Below are 12283 nucleotides of genomic sequence, written 5' to 3' on the forward strand. Positions count from 1 at the left end.
CCAATTACTATCTGTATAAATTGTTTATAGTCTTTACTTCTTTTTGTAATTCATTTTTTCGTTTACATCTACTCCTTCATTCAGCTAAGAAACAAGCAAAAGGTGATGGATACTTGTTTATATTTTTAATCTTATGTACAGCACACAAACTACGCCTAACGTAAAAAAGCTTTTAATAAATAACAAATTTTAACAATATGTCATGTTTTCTTTAAACAAAAAAGCTTGTAAAAAATATTTCTGTAAGAACTCTTTCGTTTCACTGCAACTAAATCTTGCAATGCATCTAAAATCCAGTAGGATTTTAATGAGAAATAAAAACAAAGATGAATCGATCAATACCCAGGGGGTTAATGTTGTTACAAAAACAATGCTACACAATACCACAACAAAGACATTCACACATTGTTTTGTGTACATTGAACATTTTCAGACGGAACCAAAACCCATATTAAAATTTTAAGGAATGTCTCGAGGACTTTAAGAAAAAAATAACCTTAGTTATAAGGAATTTGGATGTTTAAAACGAACTTCACTCCACCTTATTCGAAGAAAAGACCTTAGAAACTCTTTCGGAATCTATTCATAAAAGTCCTAGTCTGGCTTGTTAAATATAAGGAATGATAGAAGTAACATGAATTCAAGAAACCCATAAATGTTCCACACCTTGAATATTATAATTTACTCTCCTAATTAAAAAAATATATCAATAAGAAAAACACCAATGATTTAAATTGTCAAGGTTTGCATTAAAATTAAAGCTTCATCCTTGAGGAACTGTAGTTTACCATCTGGTGAAGAACTAGCAACGTCAGCTTTAACTGTATCATCAATAAAAAAGGTCACCAAGGCCGCTGGTGTAAGTTTTAAACTGCTCAAACTAGCTGTTTCAGAAGAATAAGTTCGACCAATGGCATCATTGATCGAAAAGGGCAACCAATCTAACATTAAATTCTCTCGAACAAAATTTTTAACATCGTTTATTGATTCTGAACTCGAAAAGGTACCTTGCAACAGAACACCATCAGGAAATCGTATTCTAAGTACAGTATGTTTATAATTAGCTCGATTTCCCAGTTTATTTGTGCTTTTGTCTTCATCTCTCATAGCTTTTGTTCGTAGTTGTTTAGACCTTTCGATTTCTTCAGAGCGATTAGCTTGTTCACGCTTAAGCTCGGACGATGTTACTGAATAAAATGATGCAGGGACTTCAATATGATTACCACTTGAAGATGGCTCAAAAACTTTCAAGTTTCGATCAAGACTAATCTCCAACGGTTCAGCATCCATTAGCATTTGCTTGGCAGCAACTAATTGTTCTTGATCTTTGCCCAAATTTTCATCCAAAACATAAAAATCGTGATCTGATGTTTCTCCATTTACCGCAAATGGAAGAGTTTCCAAGTGAAAACCAACACCCTTCAACAAAAACTCTGGAACGCCAGCTAAACAACCCACTTTTTCAGAAAACACCTTGTTCGTTTTCCGTATCTTTCGATACTTTTCTTCATCTTGATGATCAATAATGTTTTGTAGATATTTTCCAAGCACGTGAATACAATTTTCAACAGCATTGCGGTCTCGATTTAATGTGTGTATCATGGTAACAGAAATCATCAATGGTTCGGTGTCGAGCTCGTTTTTTAGGCAGTTTGCCAAGTGATTGTAAATGTCTGGTTTTGGTAAACTAGCTGGACATATTGGGCACAAAAACGTTACTCCATCTACAGCCAATGTATTTGACTTGACTGCCATGCTACCATCCTGTCTCAAATGGTGTGGAGTAGACTGATTTTGCTTGGCTGCTTGCGCAGTAAAGTCTTTTTTCATATGCTCATAATCTATAGCTGTGGCTCCACCTTGAGATTCAGTTTTGTGTTTCCAAGTAGCAGTTGTTGAGGTTGGTTTTTTTACTGGTTCTTTTTGCTGTAACCTAGAAAGAGCATTTAGATACAAATGAAAAGACGAATCCCTTGAACCAAGTGTATACATTTTATTTAGGGTTCAACAATTTTTTAATTCTGTTTATTTCAGCTTTTAGCTGGAAAAGGAAAACAGCTCAAGCCTTATTGAAACAAATAAAAACATCTCTATTGCTGCTTTTTGTTTATAAACTTTCAAAATGCGATGTAAAAAAACATTTCTATCGCGGTTCTTCTTTTTTAAACTTTTAAAACGCAATCTAAAAACTCCTTTCTATCGCCGCTTTTCGTTTATATATAAACTTTTAAAATGCGATCTTAAAAAAACATTTCTATTGCCGCTTTTCGTTTTTAAACTTTTAAAATGCGATTTAAAAAAACATTTCTATCGCCGCTTTTTGTTTATAAACTTTTAAAATGTGATTTGTATATTTAATTACTGCAATTAAAAATTTCAAAAGAGTTCGCGCAAAATAGATTGCTAAAATTGATCTTGCAACCTATTATGATTAAACAATCGATCGCGTGGGGTCATTGTTTATCAGCGAGGCAATTATTTGCTCAAAAAAACAAAAGCTATCGCAATGTTATTGTTCTGTGTAACTATTTATGCGAGTTTCGCGTCTGCGGTAGATTACATTCAGACTGTACTGTACAACTGGAATCTTTGTAAAATAACTTCTTAAAAGCTTTACTCCTCTATAACTTGAAAAAAGAAGGTAACCATTTTAAAAAAGGACATTTCATCTTGCCAAAAATAAAGGCGAGATCAAAGAGATTTTAAGTAAAAAAAATTGCAGCTTCTTTGACATAACTAGAACGAACCTTTATAATGTAGTTAGATAACACAAAATAGCACAAAAATTATTACAAAATTACTACAGCACAGGAGATGATTAGTTACCAAATAAAAAAATAATTGACTTGTTATGGAAATTTCCGTAAGTGAAAAAAGAATAATAACTAATTACAATACCTTGCCAGAGCTGCTTCACCAGCACGGGCAGCACTGCTTGTCTGGGGCTTGCGTGTGTCAGTTTTACTAGAACTGCTGCTAGTTGGTAGTTTTCTTTCTTCTGTTAATTTATGACCAGAGCCAGCTTGCTTAAACTTGCTATCAAGTTTTTTCTTCTCGAAGAATCTTTTTATTGCAGACATTATTTCACTTCAGTATATCTATATAACAAATAAATAATTTTCCAGACCAACCATAAGGAAAATAGTAGGTAGGATAAATCCACAGGTTCACCTGTCTTTTATATGTGACATTTTTTAATTGTTGATTCGTTCCTTATTCCTGAGTATAAAATGTGGAGAGATAGATATACTGCAGATATTATTATAATAATCAAATTAAAATACTTATAGGGTAACCATTCCCTGGAAATCATTTCAAATTCGTATAACAAGTTATGTTAATTAAAAAATGAAACAACATGAAGCAACAATGAAACTGCACGGAAGTTTTTTCTTGAAAAGATCTTGGAGAAAATCTCTAAGGTGAAACAAAAATCTAGCTCTGCTTTTTTACTTATTGTCTAGCTCTTTCTAAAAAACTTCTGAACCTTCTTTCCCTATCTTTTTACAACATCATAATCTATTTACCAAAAATTGCAACATTTGCCAGTTTTATTTGTATGCTACATATATGTTCACGTGTACGTTGGTGTTGTGCACAAAATTAGTTGTCATGTACGCAAATGTGTGCAAAGAAACCACATCATACAATCCCTCTATTTTATTCTGAAATGACAAATATATAGCAATATTGTGGTAAAAAAGTATTGAAAGCAGTTGGTGTCCATTTATTTGAAATTGTATAAATTTCAATAGCTTTCGTGATTGCAGTTATGCTAGAATTCAGGGTGAGATTAAAATCAGCTTTCAATTTTAATAGTAGTGAACGTATGAACAAAATTCCTCCCAACCTCACAAAAATTGTGTAATGTGGTTTTTTAAGGGTTACCTCCCGCAAAAAAATAAAATTAATTGCATATGAAAGAGCTTGAAAGGTTGCCTAATTTGAATATTTTTTTTCTTAATTGGTTCTTTGTAATTTGGAATAAGAAGATTCACTAATTATGTATGATGTCTTGAGTGCTCTGCGAGGGTGATATATTCAACATTTTCGACAAGCCATATATAGTTAAAAATGTTTTCTGGCCGTTCACTTTGACGAATTTTAAAAATTTCACATAAACTTCAATCTTTAGTTACCATAATTACGTTAAATGCTAACTCATGAAATCAAATTTCGCATACATAGCGCAACTTAAAAGACAAATATCTCGAGAATGGATAAAGATTTTTCAAAAAAAAAAAGATTTCTAGAGAACCTTCTTGATAAAACACACTCCTAATTAGTAATAAGTTTAATGTCTTCATGCTGCAAATACATTTTACCCCATGTCAAAAATTGGTCCTGGGTCATCAATTTACAGGGCAGTATCTCAAAAGATAGGACAGTGCGTTTAAGGATGGGCCACTGTGTTCAAAGATGGTTCATCCTATCCCAACTATCAACACTTTGACATTATTAGCAACAGGAAGCAGCAGAATAAAATCTTATTAGAACAAATAAAAATATAATAATTGATTTTTTCTTTATCTTTGTGCTACAGAAATTATTATATATAATAATGGCGCCACAGTTCAGTGGTTATCACTCTTGCACTTTGTGGGTGAGACCGGGGTTCGGTTCTCCTCGGCAGCAATTCAATACAGGCAATACACCTTCACGATAATTCAGGAAAACACTCTATCGCAGCTTAGTTTGCGATCTGAAGAGGTACACATCACACTTTTATAAGAGTTTACTAAGGAGAAAACACGTTCTTTCGTAATAACTTTTCTTGTCGCGTTTTGTTATTAATGAAAAGTACCTATAAGTTGTATCTTATTATTATTACCGTTTCCTGAAAATTTGAAAGAAATTGATAGAAAGAAAGGTAAAAAACTGAAGAAAACAAGCCTTTGTCCCTAACAAACTTATAAAAACATGTTTTTCACCTCTTTTCTTTTTGATATTGTAAAACGATGGAGAGCTGTAAGGAACGCATGTACAGTTGAATTATCATAAAGGTGCATTGAATATTACCATAGCCCGAGTTAAACCAGGTCATGTGATGGTTCAGTCTATGTACAGCAATGCTAGAAGTCGTGTCAGGATTAACGATTCACTTAGTGATGAATTTAGTGTAAATGTTGGTGTACATCAGGGTTCTGTACTTAGTCCTTTGTTGTTTATTCTAGTCTTAGAAGCGCTGTCGATGGAGTTCAGAACAGGTTGTCCATGGGAGTTATTGTATGCAGATGATTTGGTTCTCATAGCAGAGTTGATGGAAGAATTAGTTGAAAAGTTTGAGAAGTGGAAGAAAGGACTAGAAGAGAAAGGGCTGAAGGTAAACACAGCAAAGTCTAAAGTCATGATAAGTAGCATTGCAGCCAAGTGTGACCTTGTAGTTGGAAAGTGGCCTTGTGGAGTTTGCAGGAAAGGGGTTGGTAGTAACTCAATTTTTTGTCAGACTTGCAAGCATTGGGTACATAAGAAGTGCAGTAGTATTAGTGGAAGGTTAAGAGCTGACATACAGTTTGTATGCAAGCGTTGCAAAGGTGAGATTATAGAGAATGAAGTATTTCCAGCTTTAATGATGTACAACAGTGGCTCGTTAAAGATAGTTAAGAGCTTCTGTTACTTAGGTGATATGTTGGGCAGTGAAGGGGGTGTTGGAAGAAGTGTTACTTGCAGGATAGGTTCTGCTTGGAAAAAGTTTAGAGAGTTACTTCCTTTATTGACTAGCAGAGTCCTGTCAATTGAGGTAAAAGGTAGGTTGTATGAGGCCTGTGTAAGAAGTGTTATGTTGTACGGTAGTGAGACATGGGCAGTGAAGCAGGAAGATCTTGACCGTTTAGAAAGGAATGATATGAGAATGGTTAGGTGGATGTGTAATGCCAGTCTGAGAGACAGAAAGAGTTCAGATGAGCTAAGAAGCAGGCTAAGTCTCTGTAGAATTAAAGATGTTATCCAGATAAGAAGATTGAATTGACTGGGGCACTTGAAAAGAATGGAGGAGGATAATTGGGTAAGAAAGTGTAGAGACTTAATAGTTCCTGGGGCAAAGCCCAGAGGCAGACCGAGAAAGACTTGGCAGGAGGTTATAAGGACAGACTTGATAGAGAGGAAGTTGAGTTTAGATCTAACACAGTCTAGATCAGATTGGAAGAGGGTCATTAATATACCCCGTCCAACCCATGCTAGCATGGAAAACGGACGTTAAGCCGAGAATGATGATGATGATGATGATGTGAGGGAAAATGGGAGATGGCGCACTGTGTGGGCGGTTGGATGTTAAAGGGAGTTGTCTGGCAGAGCAGACTGACCCTAATTGAGTTTGCATAAGGCCACCTAGCCCGGGTTTCTGACGCTCTCTGCATTACAGGGACTACACAGTACAGTGGCGCCAAAAGTAGAAAGAATCCAAAGTATAAGTCAAACAGGAGAGCCTCAGGTGGACCCTCCTTGAATTTGAATTTACGATCTGAATTCACGTCGCTGATTGGCTGAAATTTTAATTGACAGCGTGAACAAAAAAAATACAAACAAGTTGTCACCGATGCAAATTCAACGAGCCTCAACCTAATCAACCTAGACCCCAACGTTAGTTAACTTTATTTGTTTAAGTTATTGAGAATTAAGTAATAAGATGTTCAACTGGTGCCGTCTAATATACATATGAATAGAGGGCAGCTGTTGAGGATGGTTTCCATGATTATTAGCTGTTAGGGTAGTTTGTTTTTGCTTTTTAATAAATAATTCTGTTTATTGTCATTTCTTTCATTCTTATGCAGTCTTCAAATTTTAGATATATTTGCTTCGGTAAATAATTGCCGAAGTAACTTTGCAATTTTTCAAAATCACTTCGGCAGTCCTTCGGCAGAAAGACAATGGTCAAAAGCACTGAAAACCTTCGGCAATTGCCTTGGCAGACTTCAGCACTTTCTTCGGCACTTTTTAAAATGAAAAAAAATTAAATATGATGCCAAGCCTTAAAGAGTATCAAACATCAATAAATGCAGCTGAGTTAATCCTGATGTTTTTGTTTTTCTTGGAAACGATAATACCTTACTTGGTCACTCCACCATATTGAACCGCAGGCCGAACTGAATAAAACTATGGGGCCAATATTAAGTTTGTCAACACAGTGCAGTGCATTGGTTGAAGGGATTGTGTTGTCTACCTTCACGTCGTTTAAGGGTTTTACAAAATTCTCCCTTAAAAGAGAATTCGATAGCTGGGGGCATCGGGACTATATGTTTTTTATTTCTCGTCGTTTTCGAAGTGGGCAGTGGAAAGTTATTTGTGTCATTGTGGCGATATCTGTTTGATGAAATCTAGGAGTATGGATAATATGAATATTCATAAAAAAAGGGAAACTACAGCAGTCGACGATCGAGTTTTTCTTCGGCAATGCTATTGCCGAAGCAAAAGCTTTATAACTGCTAATACTTTGGCAATTACTTCGGCAATTGCCGCGTGCTGAAGCGAAATTCGAAGGCTGCTTATGTCATATTCCGTACTTCATAATTCCATTTTATTGCTTATAAAATGTTCATAAACACCCTACCTCCTGTAAATGGCTCTTGCTAATTGAGCAGGACATAGTGTACAACTAAAAAAAGAATAAGTAATGATGATAAACACCAGGCTCTTCCACAAGCTTTCTTTTTTACGTTCTTTGTGACCTCACATGCTCACATATACTATGAAAAAACAACTAGAGTTTCTTCAAAGAAATCCACCTATAGCATGTCCACAGCATTAAAAACAAAGTGCTCACCAAACAGAGCGAACGAAGTAGCGCAGTTAAAAAATAAGTTTTGAAAAGGAAAGATACAGAGAGATTTCTTAAAAAAAGAGAAAAAAAGTCGACACAAGCACACTCATTGAGGTAAATCTGTATAATCGTATCATGTTGCAGTGAATTCATATGCTTGCTCTCGAAGGTTTGGTTTGTTAAACATGTGAATAACATTGCATTTAGTATAAAATTTCATTTCAATTGCTGGAAGGCCTTTTTAAAAAGCTTCTTCGTTTTCTGATCACTGCTTCTATTCCCCCTACCATTTTTAAAGTGCCATAAAATTTCGCATAATTATGAGTAATTACAAAATTATGTGGGAAAAATTTTAAAAATTCAAAGTTCGTTTTTTTTAACTGTCAAAAATTCAAATCAGGGTCCACCTGACTCTTTTTTTCCCTCACTTAAAAACTGCAGAAGAAGAATTAGAAGAAAAAAAGACAAGTAGGCCGGGCTAAAGACCACCATCATGTTCGCGTCCTGAAGATCCTGCAAAAATGAGTCAGGCAGTCGGGCATATTTTTCCCAGGATTTTCAGATTGGAGCAAGTAAATTCGTTCCCAGGGCCACAAAACAGTATAGCGCTAACTCCACATCGTTTGCAGACCCTTTTTCACTGCCTTCCTGTAAACTGTCAGTAGCCACAGGAGTACCCTAAAGGGAAATAATTTTTTACAGGAATTAATTTTTGCGAGTTTTTGTCAACACACTCAATCATAGTGCTGTGTTTTTCCTGCACGCGCAGAAATGGAGGTAACTTTTCCGCTTAGTTTGTTTACATTTTTACCTCCATTTCTGTGAGCACATTGGGCATTACATAATCACTTAGATACGTTGGCTGGGGCACTTGGTAAATATCGGGACTGTGATTCCATGTATTTTGCGAAAATTAGTTCTCGCAAAATTTTTTTTTAGGACAAAGGAAGTCACACCTCAGTTTACCGTTGGCCACCCGCATGTATATTTACTACCGCATAAAAAATTTCATTATTTAAAAAAATTTAATTACTGTCTTCACTTTCCCTCCAGAGAAAAAAATATGAACTAATGACTCAAAGAATATCTTAATAAACCCCTCTGACATGCTTCACACATCACCACACCATCATCACTGAGGATTTCCAACAACAACTTGAATCACCGCGCATGTCGTCATGATTTATTTCCTGACCCTCCAATTTTAAGTCGGCCCTGAGCCACATTCTTTAACCTTGCATGAAAAAATTACTGAACCGGTATAGTAAAACATATTATAATAAAATAAATAAAAAAATAATTAAATATTCAATATATATATAAATGATGAACATATTCATCACAGTTCCACAAAGAATGAAATACACTCAATGCATCCTATTATAAGATATTGCTTAATTTCGATTGATGTCGCAATCAATTGAAAGCGTTCTTTTTTTGAATGTTTTCAAATATAATGTAATGTGTTAATTTAAATTTCGAAGGGCCTTTGTTCCAATGCGTGTCATACAAAGTTGTACGATCAAGCCTTGCCTCATTTGGATACATGTCCCACTCTCCAGAGGTTGACTTTTGGCACTGTAGTTCCGGTTCGGGCTTCGACGGTTTCGGGTTCAAGCTAGCTAGGCAGAGGGGCAAAATAATGAATAATGAAAATTTCCCGTATGGTACACCTGAGATACAGACGACGGTAAACGAGGTACAAATTCCTTCAACCTTAAACATCTTGCAAAAAGAATTTTCCGGTTTTTTTCCAACTTACCGACTCAGGTTTTTATTACTCAAAGTGAGTTGGGTGGAGGACGCGAACATAACGTATCTTTGATGGCAACCTAAGCTCAAAATATATATAGCTATCTATTTATTATCTATATATGGCTCGTTAGAGATAGTTAAGAACTTCTGTTACTTAGGTGATATGTTGGGCAGTGAAGGGGGTGTTGGAAGAAGTGTTACTTGCAGGATAGGTTCTGCTTGGAAAAAGTTTAGAGAGTTACATCCTTTATTGACTAGCAGAGTCCTGTCAATTGAGGTAAAAGGTAGGTTGTATGAGGCCTGTGTAAGAAGTGTTATGTTGTACGGTAGTGAGACATGGGCAGTGAAGCAGGAAGATCTTGACCGTTTAGAAAGGAATGATATGAGAATGGTTAGGTGGATGTGTAATGCCAGTCTGAGAGACAGAAAGAGTTCAGATGAGCTAAGAAGCAGGCTAAGTCTCTGTAGAATTAAAGATGTTATCCAGATAAGAAGATTGAATTGACTGGGGCACTTGAAAAGAATGGAGGAGGATAATTGGGTAAGAAAGTGTAGAGACTTAATAGTTCCTGGGGCAAAGCCCAGAGGCAGACCGAGAAAGACTTGGCAGGAGGTTATAAGGACAGACTTGATAGAGAGGAAGTTGAGTTTAGATCTAACACAGTCTAGATCAGATTGGAAGAGGGTCATTAATATACCCCGTCCAACCCATGCTAGCATGGAAAACGGACGTTAAGCCGAGAATGATGATGATGATGATGATATGCGGGATCAAACCCAGAATCTCTTGGTGGACATAAAACTATCATTCCCCCCGCCCCCTAGTTCTGCAGCCATGTAAAATATGCACACCTATCTATCCAATGAATCACCAAATGAAATCCTCACACAAAAATGGTTGTGATTGAAGATCTGTTTGCTATAGTCGCCCGGCTGTGGGACTGTGGGACGCCAGGACGATTTAAAAAAAAAACTTGCAGCTGGCGCACCATCTTTGAATTATATCTGGGCAGTTAATTTAAATTTGGGTACGCCTTCCGCCTGTAAGATTTTGGCTGCCAGAATTTAAATATTTGTATTTAGGCACATTTTTTCGAAACATTCGAAAAAATGGGAACGACTTCATTTAGCACCGGGCTAAGTGGTCCCGACACACGACGTACAACATAACTAGTACCCTTCATACTTTATCGATATTAAAAGTCCGACAGACGTTCAGTCATACTTCTCCAACCAAATGGACCCGACAAATGAAACCGCATTATCCGACATCCTCTCTATATAACAAATACATATTTTTTCTGTCAATAATCCATAACCAACGTAATATCGCATAATACTGCATAATACTGCATAATACCTTTATAATTCATAAAAAATACATAAATTTTCTGTCGATGGCCATACCAACGTAATATCGCATAATACTGCATAATACTGCATAATACCTTCATAATTCAAAAAAAATACATAAATTTTCTGTCGATGGCCATACCAACGCAATATCGCATAATACTGCATAATACCTTCATAATACTCTCTGTCGTTACATAAAAAATACATATTTTTTCTGTCGATGGCCATACCAACGTAATATCGCATAATACTGCATAATACTGCATAATACCTTCATAATACATAAAAAATACATAAATTTTCTGTCGATGGCCATACCAACGTAATATCGCATAATACTGCATAATACTGCATAATACCTTCATAATTCATAAAAAACACATAAATTTTCTGTCGATGGCCATACCAACGTAATATCGCATAATACTGCATAATACTGCATAATACCTTTATAATTCAAAAAAAGTACATAAATTTTCTGTCGATGGCCATAACAACGTAATATCGCATAATACTGCATAATACCTTCATAATTCATAAAAAACACATAAATTTTCTGTCGATGGCCATACCAACGTAATATCGCATAATACTGCATAATACTGCATAATACCTTTATAATTCAAAAAAACTACTTAAATTTTCTGTCGATGGCCATAACAACGTAATATCGCATAATACTGCATAATACCTTCATAATTCATAAAAAACACATAAATTTTCTGTCGATGGCCATACCAACGTAATATCGCATAATACTGCATAATACTGCATAATACCTTTATAATTCAAAAAAAGTACATAAATTTTCTGTCGATGGCCATAACAACGTAATATCGCATAATACTGCATAATACCTTCATAATTCATAAAAAACACATAAATTTTCTGTCGATGGCCATACCAACGTAATATCGCATAATACTGCATAATACTGCATAATACCTTTATAATTCAAAAAAAGTACTTAAATTTTCTGTCGATGGCCATAACAACGTAATATCGCATAATACTGCATAATACCTTCATAATTCATAAAAAACACATAAATTTTCTGTCGATGGCCATACCAACGTAATATCGCATAATACTGCATAATACCTTCATAATACTCTCTGTCGTTACATAAAAAATACAAAAATTTTCTGTCGATGGCCATACCAACGTAATATCGCATAATACTGCATAATGCCTTCATAATACTCTCTATCGTTCCATAAAAAATACATATTTTTTCTGTCAATAATCCATAACCAACGTAATATCGCATAATACTGCATAATACTGCATAATACCTTTATAATTCAAAAAAAGTACATAAATTTTCTGTCGATGGCCATAACAACGTAATATCGCATAATACTGCATAATACCTTCATAATTCATAAAAAACACATAAATTTTCTGTCGATGGCC

At 35.3% G+C, this 12283-nt stretch overlaps 1 protein-coding gene across 2 annotated transcripts; it reads right to left on the reverse strand.

Annotated features, from left to right (window-relative positions):
- Positions 1-103: 103 nt before the first annotated feature.
- LOC130614669 (UBX domain-containing protein 6-like) lies at positions 104-10505 on the reverse strand. 2 transcript variants are annotated; one of them, XM_057436106.1, is made up of 3 exons: positions 10364-10505; positions 2899-3098; positions 104-1933 (listed from the first exon to the last, which is right to left on the reverse strand). In XM_057436106.1, the coding sequence occupies exons 2-3, from the start codon at positions 3078-3080 to the stop codon at positions 730-732; spliced, it is 1386 nt and encodes a 461-aa protein (XP_057292089.1). In that variant the 5' UTR covers positions 3081-3098; positions 10364-10505; the 3' UTR covers positions 104-729. The 2 variants fall into 2 exon arrangements, with proteins under 2 accessions (XP_057292089.1, XP_057292088.1); XM_057436105.1 differs by lacking the exon at positions 10364-10505 and adding an exon at positions 3528-3684.
- Positions 10506-12283: the final 1778 nt, after the last annotated feature.

The sequence above is a fragment of the Hydractinia symbiolongicarpus genome, chromosome 11 (assembly GCF_029227915.1).
Source record: "Hydractinia symbiolongicarpus strain clone_291-10 chromosome 11, HSymV2.1, whole genome shotgun sequence".
NCBI lineage: Eukaryota > Metazoa > Cnidaria > Hydrozoa > Anthoathecata > Hydractiniidae > Hydractinia > Hydractinia symbiolongicarpus.

Coding starts and splice junctions, on each gene's coding strand:
- LOC130614669 (XM_057436106.1), bottom strand. CDS start 3,080: ATGTCTGCAATAAAAAGATTCTTCGAGAAGAAAAAACTTGATAGCAAG. Junction 1,934..2,898: donor GGTGAAGCAGCTCTGGCAAG/GTATTGTAATTA, acceptor TGCTCTTTCTAG/GTTACAGCAAAAAGAACCAG.